General features: G+C 41.9%; 1 protein-coding gene across 1 annotated transcript; it reads left to right on the top strand.

Annotated features, from left to right (window-relative positions):
* The first annotated feature begins 1,275 nt into the window (after positions 1-1,275).
* LOC100705047 (carbohydrate sulfotransferase 11) lies at positions 1,276-22,296 on the top strand. Its single transcript, XM_003442668.5, has 3 exons — positions 1,276-1,934; positions 15,808-15,887; positions 21,228-22,296. Exons 1-3 carry the CDS (start codon positions 1,841-1,843, stop codon positions 22,071-22,073), a joined length of 1,020 nt encoding a protein of 339 aa, XP_003442716.1. The 5' UTR covers positions 1,276-1,840; the 3' UTR covers positions 22,074-22,296.
* Positions 22,297-22,498: the final 202 nt, after the last annotated feature.

Below are 22,498 nucleotides of genomic sequence, written 5' to 3'. Positions count from 1 at the left end.
AAAACTTCAGGAAATTTTAGGAATAGAAATCTAGGCGTAAATGTCTGGTAGAGCAGATCATCTGCTAATCGGAAGATTGGTGGTTCAGTCCCTGGCTGCTCCAGTCTACATGTCAAAGACAGGCATGTTGTGACTGGTAGATAGAAAACACTTCGACAGAAAGACTATAGCAAAAAGTGCTTGTATGGAAGGGTGAATGAGGCAAGTTGTGTAAAGTGCTTTGAGTTCTCAGATAGAGTAGAAAAGTGCTATATAACCTTCTTAAAAAGAAGGAATGAACTTGTCAGTATAGCAAGACCACAGAAACCTGAAGTGGATGATGACAGAATTATTTCCATGGTTAAGGAAAATAACTTTAGAACATTTAGCTAAGTCTGGAACTCTCTCAAAGAGGCTGGCATGTTAGAGTCAACGTCTACAATTAAGTCTGCAAACCACTCAAGAACAGTATCACTGTGCAAGCATTTTTAGATGTTGCCAAAAAATAAAAACATAACAAATAAACAAAAAATATCTAAATGAGTATGTTCAGTGGTATAAAATTAACTTGCAGCAAAATGAGTGGAAGAGAAAAGCTTGGCGAAGAAAAGGGGCCGATGGTGATCTGAAGCATCCTGTATGATCTGTTAAACATGGTAGAGGAAGTGTCAGCCACCCGATCTCAAAACAACAGAGCATTGTTTTACAGTTATTACATACAAAACTGAAGGCCGAAAGACCCACAGGTGGCTGTAGTAAAGGCCCAACAGAGCTCCGCAAGAGGAGAGCCAGCATTTTGTGATGCTCGTGGTTTCTAGACAGGCAGGTTTTGCATTTTCTCGTTAAAAACAGTCCTTATTATCTCCTATCCTAAATGTTGGTTTTTCCAGCTACTTTTGATCCTCTGGAAATGGGGGTGCATAATTCCTGCTGTTGGCTGGGAACTGATTTTTATAGACCAGTCCCCATTCCGAATTGGAAAAAGAACCACACCTTTCCAACGCATCTAACATTTCAGGCGATGGCTTTCTCTGGGTGTTTCTTTGCTAATCTTAAAATGTAGTTTTGTCCCAGCATCATAAAAAACATGTCGGAAACCAGTCATGTCTTTAATATTTCTGGTATTAAATTTTGTTCTATTTGTACGAACATTTTACACATTTTTTAAAGACTGAAATTCAGCAAGCTTTTAAAATCTAAGGTTTGAAATTCATAAAAGGTGCAAGACTCAGATCTCTAGAAGCATTTCCACCAGTGATATTAATTTATTTTTGTATTAATTTTACATTAATGAATCGTAAACCGGTTTGGTCCCAACCACACAGCAGATTTCATACTGTCTGTATAGAAGTTTTACTTTGAAAGGTCTCCCCGGAACCCGCCCTTCTTCTGAAACGTGTCGCTTATTTGGCGACCACTGGGTCGTTGAGTGGCTGGACCCTTTCTGTGTCCGTGTCCGTGGGGAGAAAGGGGTTAAGCGGACATTTGGAAAGACCCTGTCGTGGCGTATAAAGCGCCCGTTACCCACACAGTCCGGCGGCCTGTGCTGGCACTACAGCGGCAGTGATGCAGCCTTCTCCGTCGTCTCTACAAAGGCACACAGAAACGCGTCGGTAACCGAGAGAGACACGGCAGACACGCGGAGTCTGCCGCCCGGGGCCCCCTTGTCCTCCCTCACCGCTGCCTCTTCCTGACCCGGCATGCGAGGATGTCCAGGAAGATAAGGAGCGGCAAAGGTCGAGCAGCGAGCCGGATCGATGCTCCCACGGCCGGTGAAGTAGACTCGACAAAAAGCGTGTAGTTCGCCTGAACCCTGGCAGAATTGGGCTCGGCTTCTCGGTGGCTTCCAGAGGCTCTCAGGATGAGGAAACCCAGAGTGATCCGGATGGTTTTTGCCTTGTCCCTGGGATGTTTCGTCATGGTCATATTCTACTTTAACAGCAGTCTGAAGCCAGGTGAGCATAAATCCCATAAATACACAATATATCCCCGTCTGGTCTGTTTAAACTTGCTTCCACACCCTGCCATCGGAGCGCTCATTCTCCTGTATCCCCGCTCTGTCTGTCCGCTGCTAGGCTAAGAATAAAACTAAAGCTAAAACGTTAAACATAAGAAATTAAGTGCCCCATGAATAGTTTACACAGAGGTCCCAACCTGACTCCTTTCAAGCAAAGCAAATATTTCATCACTTTTATCAGTTCATCTCCATCCATCTGCAAATGACTCAAGTATTTAAATATGAGGGGGTTTTTTTTTTTTCCTTTTTTCAGCAACAAAAGAAGTTTGATTAAATATTAATTTATAAGTCTTTCTAAATTTAAAATCTCATGTGATGTATAGTCCTATAAAGGGTTGTGTGTTTGTGAGGATTTCTTGTGTGGAAACAAAAGTGTCTGATGTATGGGCTCTTGTTATTCACTAGTTTAAAGTGTGCAGCAGACCAGCTGGTCCTTTTCTGTTGGCATATGGGTTTGCCCATGCCTTCATAATAAAACCCATTCATAACCCGCTGTGTTAATGGGTTGTGGCATACTTGTAATCCAATACACATATCAGTGAAGTGCATGAAAGCAGGCTATTGAGACATTCTCAGCCCAGCTATAAAGGATTTTTTTGTGCGACTTGTTGGTCCTTGTCATTCCAATACTAAAGCGTGGCCTCCAGCCCATCGTCTTTTCACCCCGTTGTGCTCCATCCCGATGTCTTTATTTTCCCATGAAGCTCAGATCTAAATTGAGGAACAGGAGGAAAACTTCCATTAGCAGAGTTCTTAGCGCAGTGTTTCCTCAGCTACAGGGAGGAAGGCTGGGAGCAGACGCAGCTGGCTGGCAGTGGGGTTGTCCCTTCGGTGGGATCTGCTTCCCTCTGCCACATACAAAGGCCTCTTTCACACGTGCTCAGCTATTTTAGGGGCCTAAAAATTGTAGGTATAGCCCATATTGTGAGGTGGATTCACATTTAATGGAGATTCCAGGAAGTTTAGGTGTGTGACATGTCCATAAGTAACTTGTGAAAGACCCACTTCCATACTGTCAGTGACTGATATGCTTTTCTGTCAGTAGGATAACGTGTCAGTGCGGTAGGTGTGATTGTGTAAGATACAGTCACAAACCGTTACAGGTGTGTGGTTGAAATCAAAATCAAGGGTGTGGTTCTTCAGAAATGAAGTGATAGTGCTGCAAGATGGTCTCAACATGCAGTTGTAATAGATACTTAGGATAAAAGAATAAAGTAACAGTCTGTGCTGTTTAATGTATTTCAGTGATTTTTGCATTTACAGTAGGATAACTCGCACTTGCATTTCTTTTGATTTGATAGTCATACTCTAAAAATGGAACACTAAAAGCTTGAGGAATTCTTAATCATCCAGGTAGAAAATCCCAGAAAGTTTTTCTTAACCAAGTTTCTTCTTCAGCCTCACCTGCATTAACAATAAAGTTGAATAATAATTGAAACAAGCACCACAGCCAAACAAAGAGCCAGAAGATCAGTTTCATGGTCGTTATTATGCAAAGAGCCATGACCATTGGTCAGTGGCCATGTGTACTTCTCATCACAGCAATGTAAGATGGTGAAAAATGTACTCTTAGCCCCCCTCACAATGAACGTAAATGAAATGACCACCTCTAAACCGATGAGGGGGTTTCCTCATCATCTTACAAATCTGTGTTCATCTAAAAGCTGACTTCTACTGCTGATCATAACAGCTTAAAAATGCCTCCCCCACCAAAAAACTTGCAACATTAGACCTCCCCAAATGTATTATTATCATTATTATTGTTATTATTATTATTATTATTATTATTATTATTATTATTATTATTGTACCTTTTCTGTGGTACATCCCTGTATACAGAAAACGGTTGCCTTTGAGAAAGCACTTGGCAACGGTGGGGATGAAAAATTCACTTTTAACAGGAAGAAGCTTCCAGGATTCATGCAAAAACTCAAAATCTTACCAAGAGTATTTGTCTTATTTCTAGTCAAAATTATCTCATTACACTTAAAATAAGACAGAATCAGCTAAAGGGCAACATTTCAGTAAGCTAAAGGAACTTGTTTCAAGACAGTAAATCTTAAAACTAGAAAAAAACTAGACAATTTTCACTTGTTTCATTGGCAGATTTTTTTACTTAATACAAGATATTTTAGCTTGAAATAAGTGAAAAAATCTGCCAATGAAACAAGTAAAAATTTGACTTTTACATTTGTGACTTTTAGATAAAAAATTGGTTCATCTGTGTGCACGTTCTCATGTAGCTATACTGGACAAATTGCTTTTGCTTCATTGTAACTAATAAAAAAGGGAGACATGTCCTAGCAGGAAAAGCAGGGGTATGTTTAATGAGAGCAATGATGGTTTGCTCGGTGATATAATGGCCGTTTATCAATGCCCAAGTACGCGAGTACGTACTCGCGTTCTCGGTGAGTACGTACTCGCCGAGAACGCACGGGAGTACGTACCCGCCGAGAACGCGAGCACGGGCTCGCGATATGTACAATTGGAACACCTGCGTACGTGATGATGTCACAGGTCCGGAGTTTTTACTGCCGTCCCCTCCTAATTTAACTGTGAGTAACATGTTATGAAGCTTAACTGTAATCACAGCCAAACCGGTTTACTCAGGAACAAATAAAACACTGAAATAAACCAAACATTAACATTTAGAAGTGATCTAAGTGACTTATATATCATTTTTAACCTCAGTAGTGAAACCTCTATTAATAAAAATAGTGTACATGTACATACGTGTACATACCTTAATAAAAACAAGCAGGTGAGATGTTAGAACGCTTTTATTTCTATTCTAGTGGACACTCAATACTATAGACAGCTGCTGGAGTTTCTTTAACCTGAGTAGTGAGAAGTCCGCGAGCGGGGGTGGGGGGGGGGGGTTGAAAACGATGTGCCGGGAGTCCGCTGTTGAGTTTTGGACGAAATGCATTCTGGGATATATAGCTGTCCCAAGTCCGCACCGATGCATGCTCGATAAAACGGGCGGATCGAGAACACATCCGGGACTTTTTCGCGTTCTCGGCTTGATGCGTACTTCGAATTGGAACAGTACTTGGTCTCCGACTGATGACGTATCACGAGTACACGAGAACGCAAGTACGCACAAGTACGCATATTGATAAACGCCCAATGACTTAAAAGCCATCGGCGGTGTTATTGGCCACACCTGTGCTTCGTGGAAAATTCAATGTTGGTGTGGAAGAGCAGCACCCTAGAGCTGTCCCATCAAAAAGTGGCACTGCAAGTTTAATTTTTTATGTCCATGTTAAGTAAGCAGGTCTTAAAACAGCATCATACCCAAGTCGCTTGAAAAAGAAGGTAGCAATCTTGATCAGTCACCATCCATTTAAACTGGCTTTAATCAGTGGTCATCGTGGACCAAACTGACTCCTGGGTCTTAAATAAGCTTGATTTTTAAACTCACCGTTTCCTTGGTGGTTTGCCTGCTGCTAGAAAATCACAAGGTTGTGAGCATCGCTGTATAAAAGAAAGGGATGCGCTTGATTCGTTACAGGTCAAAATGAGAGATTTGTAGCCAGGATAAATGCACAAAAGCAACTGTTTCCTCACCAGCTACAAAAATCGGCACTGAATGATTGTCCAGTCCGATCGACAGTGCAAACCCCCCAAAATTAGAGATGCCTTCATTTATGTTTACTGTAAATTGCTATTGTGTATAAATTGCCTTTGTGAGTTCATTTAGATTTAATTGGTTTACAACCAGTGCTTTGATGAGACACATGGCATAAGTGCACACATTCCTAGATGATGCCTCTGTGTTTTTTTTGGGGGGGGGGTTGGCTCCATGTATTCTGAACACACCTGGAATGCAGCTCACGCACCGACCATTAAACCTGCCTGTCTGCTCTAAGTGAATCTAAATTGGTTTCAGATATGCAGTTAGGGGAGGTGAAGCAGCTCTAACTATCTGGGGTAAAGGTCAGAGTGTTTTTAGGCGACGTGAAGCTGAAGGAGAACAGCCACATAACAAAGGAACATAGTGCCAAGTCAGAGTTAGCATAAAATTACAGCGCTTGGAATTGCAGTGCTAATCCAAATTTAGGATAATTGCATAGATGCAGAGTGGCTTTACTGTAACATCCTGGACAGAAATAGTTTTTCAGAACACGCGTTGCCTTTCATGCTGCAGAAACTTAACCCTTTGTGACGTCTTCGTATCCGGTCTTTGAAATTCACATCTGTTTTAGAAGAGCTGACTTTGTAAGATGGGCTTATCTGTCAGCGTGAGGTGTCTTTACTACAGTGGCCACTATGATTTCTCCCTTGGGCTTTCAGACGCATTGACTGAAGAGGAAGAAGTATATCATAGTCTGGAATGTGGTGTTGTATGTTACAGCACAGTGAGGGACTTCTCCCTTTGTTTTCCTGGGAGTAAAATCCAGGAACATCACACATACAGATGTGAGCCGACTGCTATGAGTGTAGCTAGTTGTAGCTGTTCAATCACAAACAGAGCCTGAGACTATTGTGTGGGCCTCGGGGCAGCTGTTGTTATTCATGTACTGGAGACTTACCCCCATCTCATACCTTCCTTGTCTAGGCTTGACTTGAGGCCAGAAAAGTCATAAAAATTAGCTTCCCAGAACGCTGTTGTGACGCTCTTTGGAACCTAATTTTCACACATGGTCACTTGTGGATTGGACATTATCCAATTAAAAGCAGACGCATCCACAAGGGAACAGTGTGTGACCTGATCTTCGTATGCTGCGGCGTGCAGTTGCCAGCTGAAATCGCTCATTCCTTCTGGCTGTTGTCAGATCTCCGTCCGTCTGCGGTGACATGATGACGGGTCGGGGTGGTCCTGCTGTTCCAGCCTGTTCTCCAGCCAGCTGCATATTCATGAAACGGCACCGCAGGAGCTGATAGCACAGAAAGTGTTCTGGAGGCATTTTTTCAAAATTTCATTAGGATCATCTGCTTTCAGAGCCAGTATCCTCAAGTGATTTGATTTTTCTGGTTTGTCCTTTCGCAATTAAAATTACTGAATAAGTCTTCTCCTCTACTGTTTCAATCCAAGTGCTCTGTGGTAGCAAAATATTTAAACTCATCCCCACTTTGGTCCAGACTAAATTACACTGACAAATATTGTATGGGCTAGGGTTGTTCTGATTCAGTAATTTTAGTCACGCTCAGTTAAAAAGCCCACGCAGAGCCAGGCTTTTATTATTCCTCACTCAAAGAGCAAGCCAAGGCAACAAGAGACATGACAATGTGTACAGGTACACGTTTCTACATACAGTCTACATATACAGGTGCAATGATCTTTTCCTCTTTATCAAGCCTTTTCATAAGGCATATATGATATATAGTGATCATATAGTGTGTATATATAATGGAATCAATATTTTTAAATAAATAATTATTTTAAATATTATTAAAATAATAAGTGGGTATACAGAGGTCTGTCACTCCTGGATTTCTATTGCAAATTGATTAGAATGCATGTCCATGCATGTTAGGCTTATTTGCGGTTGTAAATTGGCTGGTGGGATGGTTAATGTTACTCCGAGGTAACTAAAGTTCGTAAGTGTATAGAATGAGGTGATGGTGTAGAGTGCTTGGAGTGATTAGGAAGACTAGAAGAGTGCAGAATAAATACCAGTCTATTTGATTCTGTTTACTAATGCATGTAGTGTTTGTCACAGTAAAGTTACTGACAGCCTTAATGTATGGTAGACATTCAGTGTCTCAGATGATGAGCCTTAATAACTTGAATCCCCCAGCAAACAGCTGACATTGTAGTGTCACATAAATCTGTGACACTAACAGCAGCGACTAGTGGTTAAAGTGTCGCCTCACAGCAGGAAGCTTCCTCGATTTTTTTATTTTTTATGTAGGTGTAAAACAGAAAACTCTAACACCAGGCTGTTAAGGTCTATTAGTGAATTTAACCATCATTACTTTTGCATATGAAGAAAGTCGGTGGTGCCCAGACCCATGGGAGATTCAGTTTAAGTTAAATGGACCTCAGGGTTGTACCACACTGGTGAAACATGCAGTCAGGTCAGTATTTCCCTGTGTGATGGATATTTCTCTTTACAGCTAAATATTTGTCTATTGTCACTAGGGCTGGGCTATGTCATACCGTTCACAGTAATACCGGTGTAATTTTGGGCAACGATAGGAAAATGAAATATCGCAATAGAATGTGGGTAAAACGCGCATGCGCAGTGCCTATGTTTACATACGCACATGGCGGCGACGCAGAATGAGAAGAGCCAAAGTGGATCGTTAAATGAAACGGATGAACCAGAATTGGTTTGTAAACTTCAGTGGTGTGGAACTGGTTTAGCTTTCGTTACACAACAAAGCACTATTTTTGGTAGCACATGCTAGTGGGCCGTCGTTATTACCGTGTTGTTTGGAAAATACGGCACACTTAAAATCAATCCTTTGATTTTTCTGAAAATCAACAGTGCCCCTTATAATCCCATGTGCCTTATGTATGAATTCTGGTTGTGTTTACTGACCTCAAAACGATTTTATGTGGTACACGGCGCTCGAAAATCTGTCAAATGTTTTAGTACAACTTTGCTAAGCTACGAAGCCGCACCGCTTGGTGGATTGTCGGAGCATTACGGCTATCGTAGGCAGAAGCCTCGCGGAGTGATACGTACTGTGCTTCAACATAATATTACCTTATTGTGTGTGTATAACCTCTTTTTAAGTTTTGTGGATATTATACATGATTATGCTGAGGATATGTCGGCCAATTTCCACTGGAAATGCCTTTTGGTTAAACTGTAAGCAAGGAATTTGCACTGTTACATTTTTATAGAACTTTAATGCACATAAAAAACAGCTGCTTGTTTAAGTGAAAATACATTGATTGTGTTTTTTGCACTAATAAAGTTGTGGAGTTGTAAAGTATTTTGTCTAGTGTCAATTATATCGTCAGTTATATCGTTATCGCAAATTTTCAAATGTATATCGTGATAAATATTTTTGGTCATATCGCCCTGCTCTTATTGTCACTGTTTCCAACTGCTCAGATGCAGATGTGATGGATTTTAGTCAGCCAACTAATGAGTCGCCCCACAAATGCACATTAAACTCTTTTACGCTTCTGCACAGGATCATAGGGACTCCTGGATCTGCATACATTCTTCTAAGACTCGGCAAACAGACAGTGCATAGGCAGGAGCATGTGGGTGGTGTACTAACACCCTTTACACACACATTTGTGGCCTAAAAGGATCAGGCTTTCCCTTGTACAGCGTCAAAGCTACTCTTTGGCAAGTCAGGTCAAGGAAGGGGGGGGGCAGTTTTCCCAGTGGGACCTAAACACAGAGCTCATTTTATGGCTCGGACAGGAGGAACACACATCGGCCTTTCTATATTTTGCATTTCCCAAGCATTTGGTTCCGTGCGTACCGTAAGGAATGCTGTAGGCTTTGGGGTCCAGACAGGGTTAAACCAACAGGACGACGTCTTCCTTTGAGTCTGCCTTAGCTGGGGTTGGTGAGTTTCAGATGTCTTGTATCAGTGGAGGAGTTTAGGGCAGCTGAGACACTGTTTTGTTAGAGTGGTACACAGTTATAGCCAGCAGCTTTTTTTCTTTTTTCCCTTCTAATGGCACATTTTTCCACCTATATCTATGCTGTGCAGTGTGTCCTAGTGTCTGTGCCCAGTCCTCTGATATCCAGCTCTTCTGACATTTTAAGCAGTTTCTTGATATTTTCACCTGGCCCCCTTTTAAATACCTCATGACAAAACTTGGACTGTAAATTTCTTTGCTTGCTAATTGATGCCAAGTTAGCAGATGACAGATGAGACACAAACCTTTTCAGTGTGCCGTCTCACCCTGCTGCTGAAACTCTCAGTTTTCCAGGTGTTTGTCAGCTTCTGAATCATGTCAGCCGCTACCTCTCTGTTCCGTTTAAGTGCTTTCTTTGGGAGGGGTCGTAATGAAATGTGTTTAGAAAACAGGTTAGATAAATTGGTGCGCTGTGGCAGAATGATCTCCTCACCTCAGCAGCTCAAGGCAAAAGACAAAGCCTCCTTTTGGCAGCAGCATCCAGCTGCATGTGACTCTCTTGATTCCAGTAATAAGGCATCATCTGGCTTTTTGGGAGAGGTGAATCCACTAAATGAGAAGATTATTTATGTGTCAAAAGAATTGATGCTGATTACTGTGAAGCTTGTTCTTATGTATAAATCTCTCTGAGTGTTTGCTGTGATCAGTGATATTCTTGGTATTGCAACAGCTAAGTACTTTCTAAGTGTTTTCCCAGTCTGTTTGCCTATGTCAAACCAGGAGCCAAGTTAATGTTGAGGGTGCTGCACACTCACAGCAACTTTTTATCTCAAGGTGATTGCAAAGGTTGGCTGGTAGGAAGACACCTTTCTGCAAACTGAGTCTGACTTTGACTAATGGCAATCACTCTGTAAGATTGTTGAAGGTTTGCTGGTTGGATTTTGGTTCTAATCCTCTAGAAAAAGAAGGTTGCTCAGGGCGATTCTAGTTGTTAATTTGAATTGTTGAATTTCTGTCTATATAGACTGCTGCAGATATCACTTATGATGAACCAAATTGCATGTAATGATATCAGACTGATAGCACAAGCTCTGTCTCATGGCAACATTTATGGCAGGTTTTACTAACATGGTTGGCATGCTTGACAATCTCATTTTGCAACAAAGTAACTGAAATTAAATAAGTTAATCTTATTGGATTAACACATATTGCATAGTATGGGCCAGTAATATTGGCCTGCTGGTAAACCGGTTGGCTGTTTGTACCTCGATGGTGTTCCTATGGTCAGAAAGTTTAGTGTGGAACTTTGTAAAACTCCACTTTTGATGGTTGAAAGAGTGACCACCACACCATTTTCAGCTGGTAGAATCATGATGGTTAGTCAGTACTGACAGCAGTACCAATGCTAGCTAACTGAATGTAGGAAGTTTGTATTTGTGTGTGTCAGGCACTGGCTTTATATGGGGTTGTAGTGGTTATTTGTGTTTGTGTGATAAATTATCACATGTGGTCAAAGTGTTGGCAAGGTGTAAATGATTGCAAAATGTGACCGCTAACGCAACAGTCATGTTCAACTGTTGAAATCCTGCTTATCAGTAAATCCACAAACTGTCAAGTTTGATATGGGCCAATGTTGTCCTGTCCAAATTCAGACAAACTGTGCTTCAAAGACTGAACCTTGAAGACCACGTGCAGATTTGTTGACATTGACCAAATTTGACTGAAAACAGAACTCCCTTTAGTAAAATAAGTGCAGTTTTTTTGGAAAATGGCTGCTTCATTTAAGTTCCAGAGAGAGAGGGAGAGTGCAAAAAGAACAAAATGCAATGCATCCTTTTTTTGGCTTTTCTAAATTGGTCCTGAATAACTTTAGCTGCAGCCAGACTGGGAATTTTGCCTCTAAACTGGGTGCATTCCAGTTAAGTGGGAAACACTGTAAACTGTTTTAATGGTTGCTATCTGGGTAGAAGCCAGTGCAAGCTAACACTGGGCAGCTTATATTTTTGTTGAACTAAACATTAACATTTAGTGCTATCTGTGGTAGGGCTGCACGATTATGGTCAAAGTGATCATTTTGATCACTTTTTAGTCAGTATTGGTGTTCATTCAGTTGGTTTGAGTGAATCTTTGCATATCCGAAAAATAGATGATGATGATCCACTTCGAGGCATGAGTGTGGCAGACATTTGAATTCTGTATGTCTGTCTTTGAACGTAGTCTTACTAGTCCAGGACACTTCAGAATGGCATGCAGTCAGAGGAGCTCTCGATTTGCTTTTGCTTTGCATTCTATTGGCTGAGCATATATTTTAAATATTATGTGATCGTGTTTATTTAACTGTGGGAAGCTAAAATCACGATCAAGATTAAAATTCCATTAACTGTGCAGCCTTAATGTGTGGTGAGAGTGTTGGCCAGTTGTAAATGATTGCAAAATGAGGCGGCTGATGCAACAGTCATGGTCTACTGTTGCAGTTCTCCTTATCAGTAACTGCACCTGGCATGCTTGATATAGACAACGCTACGCTGACCAGATTCATACATTATGTTAATAAGTACATGGGGATGGAGTGTGCCATATTGGAATGCAAGTATATATGAAAGTGTCTGAAATAAGACGGGCACTGATCTATGATCTTTATACAATACTGTTGCACAGCTTCAGCATTTCTCTAGTTACTCTCACCTGCTGTTAGAAGCTAGTAAAGACCTGTGATTTCACTTTTATGATCGACGTGTGTCTCTCGCAACTATTCTCAATAATTCTGTATATTACGCTCATTACTGCATGCTGGGCTGCCTGCAGTGAGCGTGTTTACAGCTCATAACCAGTTTGCCATGAGTGGCTCGACCACACCACAGGGAGGAGAGAGGTGCACACATGTGGTCACTTGAGTCTCACAGTAGTCTGTGCACAATAGTGTTGGGCCTATGCAGTTCATTTTCATCCATTACAGCATCATTGTCTCCAGTTAAAGCAGCTAATTGGTGACAAATCCTGAGTTCTTGTAAGTCTAATTGTCTCCAGATGACAAATGTTGCTGTTCATGCAAGTTTGGAGCGTAATGACTGCATAAAAGGCAGACTTGTACATAAGGCGTTAGTGCATACTGCCATTTGAATAATGGCACAGCACAGGAAGTCATTTGTTCAATGGGCAGTTAGTGCTGAGTTGCACTACTCAGTCTGGACTTGCAGCCACACAGCTGCTTGCAGATGTTTACTCCAGTGAAAAGCAGCCTGGCCTTGTCTCTGTGAGGAACCTGATGTCATTTCATTGTTGATGCGCTGTTAAGAGCAGGTCTCTCACAGGAAGTTGTGTGTTTAAACTTGAGTTTAGCCATGAGCCAGTGGCTTCAAGACAAAAGAACCAAATCTCAAAGTGGATATTATCACATACAGTGTCCTTTGTTCAGCATGCCGTCACGGTGGATTTTAAATCAAGTGATTTTAAACTGATCACTTGATTTTGTTATATTTTTATTTTTTTTTTAATCAAATGATGAAGATGTTAATTGAAGGGACAGACTGTTTATTAATTCCGAACTTATAAATAGTCCCCCTTTTTCCATTTGTTGAAAGTGACTGGCATCCCTGCAGTCACTGACTGACTGTAGTCCAGAACCTGTGGACATGATCACATGCTTCCTTCTTTGAGGTCTGTGGGTCTCCATGTTCACTTTTGGTCTCAGTAAGTGAAAAGCATGATTGGTTGGGCTGATGTTAGGTGACCGACTCTGTTCTTTGCCCTGAGAACGCTTTGGGTTATGATCCATTTGCATTGTTATACACCGTCTGAACAGTTTAGGAGCATTTATCTGAACCTGAGCCTCTTTGGACCTCATAGTGGTCCAGTGAGCTGCTTCTGTGTAATACTTGAAACCAGTTTAAGTATGGCTTTTATCTGCTTAGTTTGCTGTCAGATAATGAGGGAACCTGGCTGTTGAACCGCTTTTAGAGAATTTCGAGCCTCTAAAACTGGGGGAGTTTGTGAAAATGGATGTAATCATTAAACTGTTAATGTGATATTTTTCTTAACATTGGGGTTATGGAGCAAGAAGAGTTGCGGTTTCAGGAATATGAGTCAAGTTTAATTTAAATGGCAGCAATACAGAAGAACATTTATGGAATTTTCTGGATGAGTTTCAGTGGATTATTGCATGTATCGCTTGAACCTCCTGAGGCAGCCTGGGGTGAACATTTGTTAGTGAAAATATGCAAATTCCATGCTTACTTGAATTCCTTGAATCGTCAAGCAAATACTGGGAAGTCCATGAATTGAAGCAAGATCTAACTTGTGTAGAAAGGGATCATTAATTGCAGGGATTAGTCTTCCTGGAATCGACACGTACACTAAAAGCAAAGTTGGTTCACCACTGGATTTTCCAGAAAAGGGCACCGATGTCACCATGAAACTACAACACTGTCACCAGGTGGTCGGAGTTCAGCGAGATACTGGAAACCTAACCCTCTTCAGCTGAACTGAATCAGCAACATGAGGACTTAATCTGTGAGCTTTGGTACATCAGCTTCAGATTGTCTGATCTTTGGACAGAGCCACGCTAGCTGTTTCTTTTCCCAGTCTTCTAACGAATTGCCTCCTGGCTAACTTCATAATTTAAAACACTAAAATGACTCATCTCATCCGAAGAAGGTGACAGATTGCAGTTTTATCTTCAAGCTAACACTTACTGGCTAAACACACCAGAATACATCTGCGTTTCATTTAGGGAGCGTGCGTTTTTCATAAAAGAACATCTGATGAAGCGGGGTTATCTGTGTTTATCTCTGAGGAAAAAAACAAATAACCTCCACACTACGCTGCAGATGGAGTGAAGATATGGCTTTAAAGTGACGACGTCCACAACATGCAGATCAGATGGAAGTGTCTCTCTCAGTAACTCAGTCTCTGTGAGTGTTGATGTGACACCTAACATCTGTGGCTGGAAAGTGGACGATGTGATGAGCTTGTTCTATAAATCAAATAAGCTGTGCTCCTGTGGGGATGTTCATAGTATCTTGGAGTCCTGCTGCTCCCTGTCGTGTCAGTGAATCATGGTTCAGCAGCGTGGTGCTCATCTCTGCTTTCACTGCAGGCAGGTTGGAGTGCAGAATATGTGATAGTAGATGTTGTTCTGAGAGCTCATTTTCATTTTTCTAACTATGATTAAACTGTTTGAGTTGGAGTGAAGCAACCACTGCCTCTCCTAACCAGGCCGCACACCTTTGCATCTTTTTTTTTTTTCTTTCTCCCACGAAGGCCTGCAGCTTTTAGGAGGAACAGATTGACTACCTTTACCCAGATTAAATCTGAGGATCATGTGGTGAAACTCTATACTTGTCCAATATCTGGAAGAAAACAAGTAATGGCTCTAAGCCAAAGGACATAAATAAGGTCCTTTTATCCTTCCTTTCAAACTTTAGTCTGTCATAACATGGAGAATTATATGTTCTGCCCAGCCAAAACACTTATGTTCCATTTCTAAAGCACTCGAGGAAATAAAAGCAGCGATAACAAACCATTAAAGTTTACTTTATTGTTTCAGTGCAGCGTTTTTTTTATGCTCAGTTTGTGTTAATGTTCTACAGTGCACTTTATTCACCTGTTTTATCTGTGTAATGATACACCACCCTGTATTATTATTTATGATAATGATAGTTAACACCAACAGTAGTAGTTAAATAGTAAATGAGCTGATTCTTGTATACTGCTTGGGTTCAGTATCTTGCTCAAGGATATTTGGCGTGCAGACTGGAGCAGCGAGGGATCGAACCACCAACCTCCCGACTAGTAGATGGCCTGCTCTACCTACAGCTGCCTTGAAACACTTTATATACTTTCACTGTTCTGATCATCACGTAAGGCTAATTATAATTTTGGCATTCCTCAATTCAGTGAATTATCGAATAAAATCATTGCGCTGCACCTCTTTATCCTCGGCCTTTGTTCCTCCCTAAAACCCTGCAGTAAGCTCACGCTCCTTCAGGCTGCAGCATGTTAAACTTCCATAAAAGCATGAAGTCAGCGACTGATCGGTAATCATGGGATGGACACCGTCCCCTTTCTAACTCGCCTCATGTTGACAGTTTGCAAATGTATCGTGCACATTTTCTTTCATGTAATAAAATGTGTCCACAAAAATCTGAACACCAGCCAAACTCTTACAGTCAGGGTCACCAGGACCACATTTGGGCATGATGACACACATTCACAAAAGCATTACATTAGTGATAATTAAGCGTTGACAGCTCCATACTTTGTGCTTTGTGTGAGATACCTGTCAGAGATGATAACTGATGTGCTTTTTCCTCAGCCTCAGAGGCGGTGGGTGAAGGCAGCAGCAGACAGAAGTCCAGGAGGAGTCCTCTACAGACGCTGTATGATGGCGATCAGGTCAGTCCAACGTCATGTACACTTTAAATATTTATTTGTAAGGATTTATTCCAGGATTACTCAGGGTTATTTTTACAAACTTGGCAAAGGTCATGATAAATAGTCATTTTGTGATTTTTATGATTCTTTGTGTTTCTGGCACGTTCTATGTTTGAATGAAAGAGGGCACATATAACCAGACAGGATAGGCCAAGTGTTTAATGATAAACAGCGTCTCATTTTTAATATTTAATAATAATCTTCTAGCTGTGGAAATTCAGTCCTCCTGCAGTTTGTTGGCATAAATAAAGCAGTGTCCAAAACTCTTGAGTCACAATTGTTTATACTTTGCTTGGGAAAAAGGAAGTAGGTGGAGTGATTTACTGAAACATGCAAACATACATGGAAATACAGTGGAAAGGTAAAAACAGACTTTGTACAGTTCTAACAAGCTTGAAAGTCCACATTTGGTGCGACCGCCTTTATTCTTCAGAACAGCCGGAACGCTAATGAATGCTTTCTTAGAACTGACCTAGACTTCAGAAATAGTTCTGCAGGCTTCTTGAAAGACACTCAAAAGCTCTTCTCTGGATGTTGGCTGCTTTTTGTTCTGTGCTCTGTCATGGTGATCCCACACTGATTCAATCATGTTGAGGTCAGGGCTTTGGGGAGGCCGATCCATGGCTGATAGAAGAAACCACTGGGGTTTTGAAGGACCTTGGAAAGAAAAGCGTCTGGACTTCTTTAAGCTTCCTTGAAGATGTTTCACCTCTCATCTGAGAAGTTTCTTCAGTTGTAAGAGCAAATGGTGGAGAGTCCCAGATTTTTAAGCCCTATGGGAGTGTTCCCAAGTGTGTCATGGACCACCCTATACACCACCACACCAACTAGGGAGAGTCAGAGAGACAATCAGAACAATATTGTCATCCCCTATGTACCAGATTTATCAGAGAAACTCAGGAGAGTCTTCTCCAAACACGATATCCCCGTGTACTTCAGACCCAGCCATGCAGTCAGACAAAAACTGGTTCAAAGTCTAAAGACAGAACTCCCAAACACAAACTTAACATCGTAGTGTATACTGTACAGTATAGCGAGGAATGCTCAGACCTCTACATCGGAGAGACCAAACAGCCACTTCACAAGTGCATGGCACATCATAGAAGAGCCACCTCCACATGACAAGACTTGGCTGTCCATCTGCATCTAAAGGACAAAGGTCACTCTTTCCTGGATGCCAATGTTCAAAGTTTGGACAGAGAAGACAGATGGTTTGAAAGAGGAGTGTAAGAAGCCATCTATGTCCACTGTGAATGACCATCTTTGAACAGAGGCGGTGGCTTACGATACCAACTGTCTGCCATCTATAATCCAGTTTTGAGATCACTTCCCAGACGCCATCACGCCCACTCACATCCTGGGCCTTTGACCACAGGAAATCACATGATAGAGTGGGGCTAGGTTTCACTGTGGGTTCACCCGAAACCTTTTCTGATTGTGACCCAAACTCGTTTTCACACCTTGGCTCGTGAGATTAGGTAGAGGATCAATAGTGGGTCCATGAACCCCTCGGGGGGCACTCCCATAGGGCTTAAAATCTGGGACTCTCCACCAATTGCTCGTAGAACTGAAGAAACTTCTTGGATGAAACGTCTTCAAGGAAACTTAAAGAAGTCGAGACGCTTTTCTTTCTGAGCTCCTTAGACCACGATGACCTGGATGACTGAGAACCTTCACAGACACATGGGGTTTTTTTGTTTTGTTTTGTTTTTTTTATTTATTTATTTTGTTTTGTTTTTAAGGAAACACCACACCGTGCTAAGATATGCAAAGTTTTCAGCTAATGCTTATTAGGAAATCACCTTTTTGGTGCAAAAGTACAGTTTAATGATTGTCAGATTGTGAAGCTGGACCTTTTGTCCCTGCATTTTACTTTTGGGTATAAAGCCCCTTATTTTTGAACCTATAGAGTGCACGGGTATAGAAGATGATTAATACATAATGTAACAGATAAATGTTCAGCCATCAGCATCTTAATTCAGCAGTTCAGTCCACGTTTTGCTCCGGTCCTCGTAAATCTGCTTTAGCTGCATCTAAAGGAAAGTAATACCTGCTCTTTGTAACGAAATGTCTAAGAGACAAATCTCCCCGCAAATTTGTGAAGTCTTGATAGTTGTGATATTTTTCATCTCAAGGAGAAATACTTTGATGCATTCTCATCTGAGCGGTAAAAGAGGAGAAATAAAGGTCGGCCATTTTTGTGGAATTAAAGACACGACATTTATAGAGGAGGATTCATGACTTTGTACAGATACTGTCAGGCAGTTAAGAGTTTTATATTTAGAGCTGCGTCTGACTGCTTTTCATCCATGCACAGGTTACATAAAGCTAAAAGCAGTAACAGGAGATGCTCTTTATCAGGAAATACAAAAATATCACTTTTTTTTTTTTTTTTTTTTTTTTTTTTTTTGTAATGAACCACTTTGTCCGTTAGCATGCTTACTGTCTGGAGCTTAGCATTACACAGAAACATGTCCATGTGCAGCCTTTCATTTCCATTCTAGTTATGAGTTGCTTATAACAGCTGTACACAACCACTGCCTCACTGGGTGTTGACGTATCTGAATACACACTTTCATCCCTGCTTTGTTTTGACACAAGCTCACTTGACATTAAACAGCGATGACTCAGCGTAACTTTTATCTATCAGTTTGTTCTCTGTAAACGTCTGTCATTATTGAGTTTAATTCAGTATTTGCTTTTTGAGGAGGCTTTCTCAGATAAACACCCGTGGGCGGGGCTCTGAATGACCACTTTCCTCTACGCAGACGTAAAGATGTTTTCAGCGTTCACCCATGATCTGGGCTCTGCTATTAAAGCAAATCTTACAGCTGGTTCCAGTTAAATCTCCCTGTGAGGAGAAGGAAGGTGCACATGCCAGAAAACAAACTAGCTCCAGTGGAGTCCGGTCCACTCGCTTCCAATTGATGTGATATTTTCACTGTTCCATTTCCACTTAAACTGTTTAGCAGCAGCAGGATGCTGGAGTGAGCTTGATTAATGTGAGGCAGATTTATTTCATTGTTTAATTCTGTAAACACAATGGGCGACTGATTCTGTCTCCATTTGTTGCTCTCTGCACATGTGCAGCAGGTAACTGGGTGAAAAGCTACGTATAGTGGAATAGCTGACAACCTGGCGACAGGAAGACACTGAGCAATACGATTAAGAATTGAGTGTAACCATTGTTTATAACTTGTAAGAAAGTTGTAAGACTCTTTGCTGTCATTTTTTTGGTGCAAAAATCCTCTTTTCAAACTGTCTTTAAGTTTTTGTGATGCGCTGCTTGTAACAAAGTGCCTAAAAATACCAAAGAACTAAGATTTAAATTGTAAGTCGTCTGTAGATGCAACATTGTTTGACTTGAGTAAGGTGCCTTTTTATACTTAAGTGATTAAGTATAATCATTTTTAGAGCAGCATTCCTCTAAAAATGGTCAGGTACAAAGACTTGACTAAAATTGAGTGAAAAAGCAGCCAGTGTCCACAAAAAAAAATCTTTGAAAGACCTCCACAAAATCTGGATAATTAATGCTCGAGACCTCTTTTAAAAAAATGACAGGAAAGTCTGAGGCCGACTGATGGCCATTTTATAATTGCACCAACAGCTATCACCGTCTCACCAAGCTTCTGGCTGATTGATGGTCTTGCAGCCAAGTCCAGCCCTGCGTAGGTCTACAGTCTGGTCCCTGACATCCTTTGACAGTGCTGTGCTCTTGCTAATGATGGTGGCGAGGTTGGAAATGAAGAATGTGTCCTTTATATACATAATGATCTGAGATCAGGAGTATTTGTAATTGCTTGTGTGCCAGATAAGCCCGCAGCCAATCTATGAAAGCCAGTATTCTGGCTGGGTTATGGGGGATAACATTTCAGTTGATGAGACTAACGTAAAAATGAGAGACTGTTCATTTCTTTAAATGGAAAAAATTCAGCAGGGATTCAAATAATTATTTCCCCCAGTGTGAAAACACAGATATCTGAAAATCAGTTTTGATTAGTCCAGATGAAATTTCTACAGATAGATCAAAACACGATATCTTTAATGTTTCCACACAGCAAATTGTCACTTCCACTAGCTGCTACTCAGCTCCACTGATTAAATGTTAAAGTGTTCGACACACTTAAGAAGACTTTGGTGTTCTTTGAAGGTTTGAATGTCATGAAACATTCTAACAGCTGTTAATATCTTCAAATTATGAAATCATGCATCCCGCTCACATGAAAAGACTGAAACAGGAGTTTCAAACGCACTGTTGTGTACACACAGTGCACAAACCTCTGCTGAGAGGAAGGGTCTGTGTTGGCTCTGTAGTCGTTCAGGTGTCTGCCGCTAAACACAGAGAGCCACACATAGGGTCAGGCGCAGAGTCAAACTGAGAGTCTCGGGGCTCCAACCACTGCAGTGGGATGCCAGGCTGAGTAAATGAAAGGAGTAAATAAGACATTTGTGCCACGCAGAGGCCAAGCTGAACTGGATGACCTGTGACTTGATTAAAGTTGGGGATGGGCCATAATTAAGACACCAGAGGAGATAAATCTGTGAGTGCATTTTCTCTCATTCAAAAGGCCCTTGGCTGTAAGCGGCGTCTGTATGTCATCATAAGGGTGGAGTGAGAAGAGCCTTTTTCACCCTCAGATGGCGCTGCACAAAATCTGCTAAATGTCCTTAAGCAACACTGAGTTGCTGAAGGTGAAAGTGGGGAAAAATTAGTGGGTGTGGCACTGGAAGGAAGCGAGCTTATTAAATCTGTTTGAAGCTACAAAGTTGGTCATATCTGAGCTGTCCTACCTGCATTGTTCAACATTCCTTACAAATTGGACCGTAGGGAACATTGGCAATACAGTGGAAGAGGCAATGTAGGTAGTGCTGCTGAATCATTGGAGTCCTCTCAGGAAGGCCAGATTCTCACATTCGTCACATTATAACTTAAACTGTCCCAACTTTAAATCACTTTTCCTTGGGTTTAATGCCATGCAAGTCCTGCACTGATACCTGAGGAGCTGTGGGACACGAACCATCAAAGAGCCTGTGGAGGTACATTTACATGCGCTCCTCCCGAAAACCAGCAGTGTAGCTATCCATAGGACAGATGATGAAAGTTGGCTTGAACAGGGGAAAAGAGCAACAGCAGAGTTTACCATGAAGAGGGAAAACTTTCTTCTAGTAACTTCTGTCATCATAACTTACAATCAGTGCCATAAAACTGACCTGAATTCCTCTTATAAATTGTAACTCAGGTTTTTTTTTTTTTTTTTATTACTAAATGTCAATTCTCTGTGATTCCTCTCATCCCTGTAGGTTGAGTCGGCGGTACAGGCGATCCATCAGGGCAGACGGGAGCTGCTGGAAGAAGCTTGTCGCTCCTATACCCGCAAACGTAGAGTCCTCATCCCCGAGGACCTGAAGCACATCATCGTGGACGACCAGCACGGCTTGCTCTACTGCTACGTGCCCAAAGTGGCCTGCACCAACTGGAAGCGGGTGCTCATGGTTCTAACGGGCGTTGCCGGGTCCAACACAGACCCTCTCGCGATCCCTGCCAACGAGGCCCACATCCCCGGAAACCTCCGCACACTTTCTGAGTACTCCACCTCCCAGATCAATCAGCGGCTGCGCTCATACCTGAAGTTCGTCTTCGTGCGCGAGCCCTTTGAGCGGCTGGTGTCTGCATATCGCAACAAATTCACACGGAGCTACAACACAGCCTTCCATAAACGATACGGCACAAAGATAGTGCGGCGGCACAGGCCGGACCCACAGCCGGAAGCTCTGGAGAGAGGAAATGACGTCTCCTTTGAGGAGTTTGTCTATTACCTCGTGGACCCAGCCACCCAGCGAGAAGAGCCCTTCAACGAGCACTGGGAGCGGGTGCACTCACTGTGCCACCCCTGCCTCATCCACTACGACGTGGTGGGGAAATACGAGACGCTAGAGCAGGACTCCCGCTATGTGCTGCAGCTGGCCGGGGTGGAGGACCAGGTCAGCTTCCCCGCCTCGTCCAAGAGCACCAGGACTACAGGAGACATGGCTGCCCAGTTCTTCCACAACATCAGCCCTTTTTATCAGAAGAAGCTGTATAATCTCTATCGCATGGACTTCCTGCTCTTCAATTACTCTGTACCGGCCTACCTCAAGTTTAGATGAGGCTGGATTTCGCTTACACACAGAAACTAAATTACAGAGCCTGGACACCTGCAGAAGAAGCTTCTCCATGCAAACACTGCAAGTTCTGTTTTAAGAGAAAGAAGAGCAATCCTTGTCAGAGCTCCAAAGAAAACTAATTTTATTCTTGAGACAGAACATTGCAATGGAGAACTCTTGAAGGAATCATGAGATCGACATTGTTGCCTTAAAAAAAAAAAAAAAAGGCAAATCCTATTGTACTGTAGTTATCGAGCAACTAGATGTTGCTCATTGCCTTTGAATGTGTGAAACAGGGTTGGGCGATATGCTGAAATCTTCCATCCGGGCCACCGTCAGTCCAACTACTGCGTTGCTATAATATCTGTTTGCAATCATCAAAGAGATATTTGAGGAAAAGAAGAATCAGCTTTTGGGGTTTATTATGG

The sequence above is a fragment of the Oreochromis niloticus genome, linkage group LG5 (genome assembly GCF_001858045.2).
Source record: "Oreochromis niloticus isolate F11D_XX linkage group LG5, O_niloticus_UMD_NMBU, whole genome shotgun sequence".
Classification (NCBI taxonomy): Eukaryota; Metazoa; Chordata; class Actinopteri; order Cichliformes; family Cichlidae; genus Oreochromis; species Oreochromis niloticus.
This window is presented reverse-complemented; position numbering and strand designations above follow the sequence as displayed.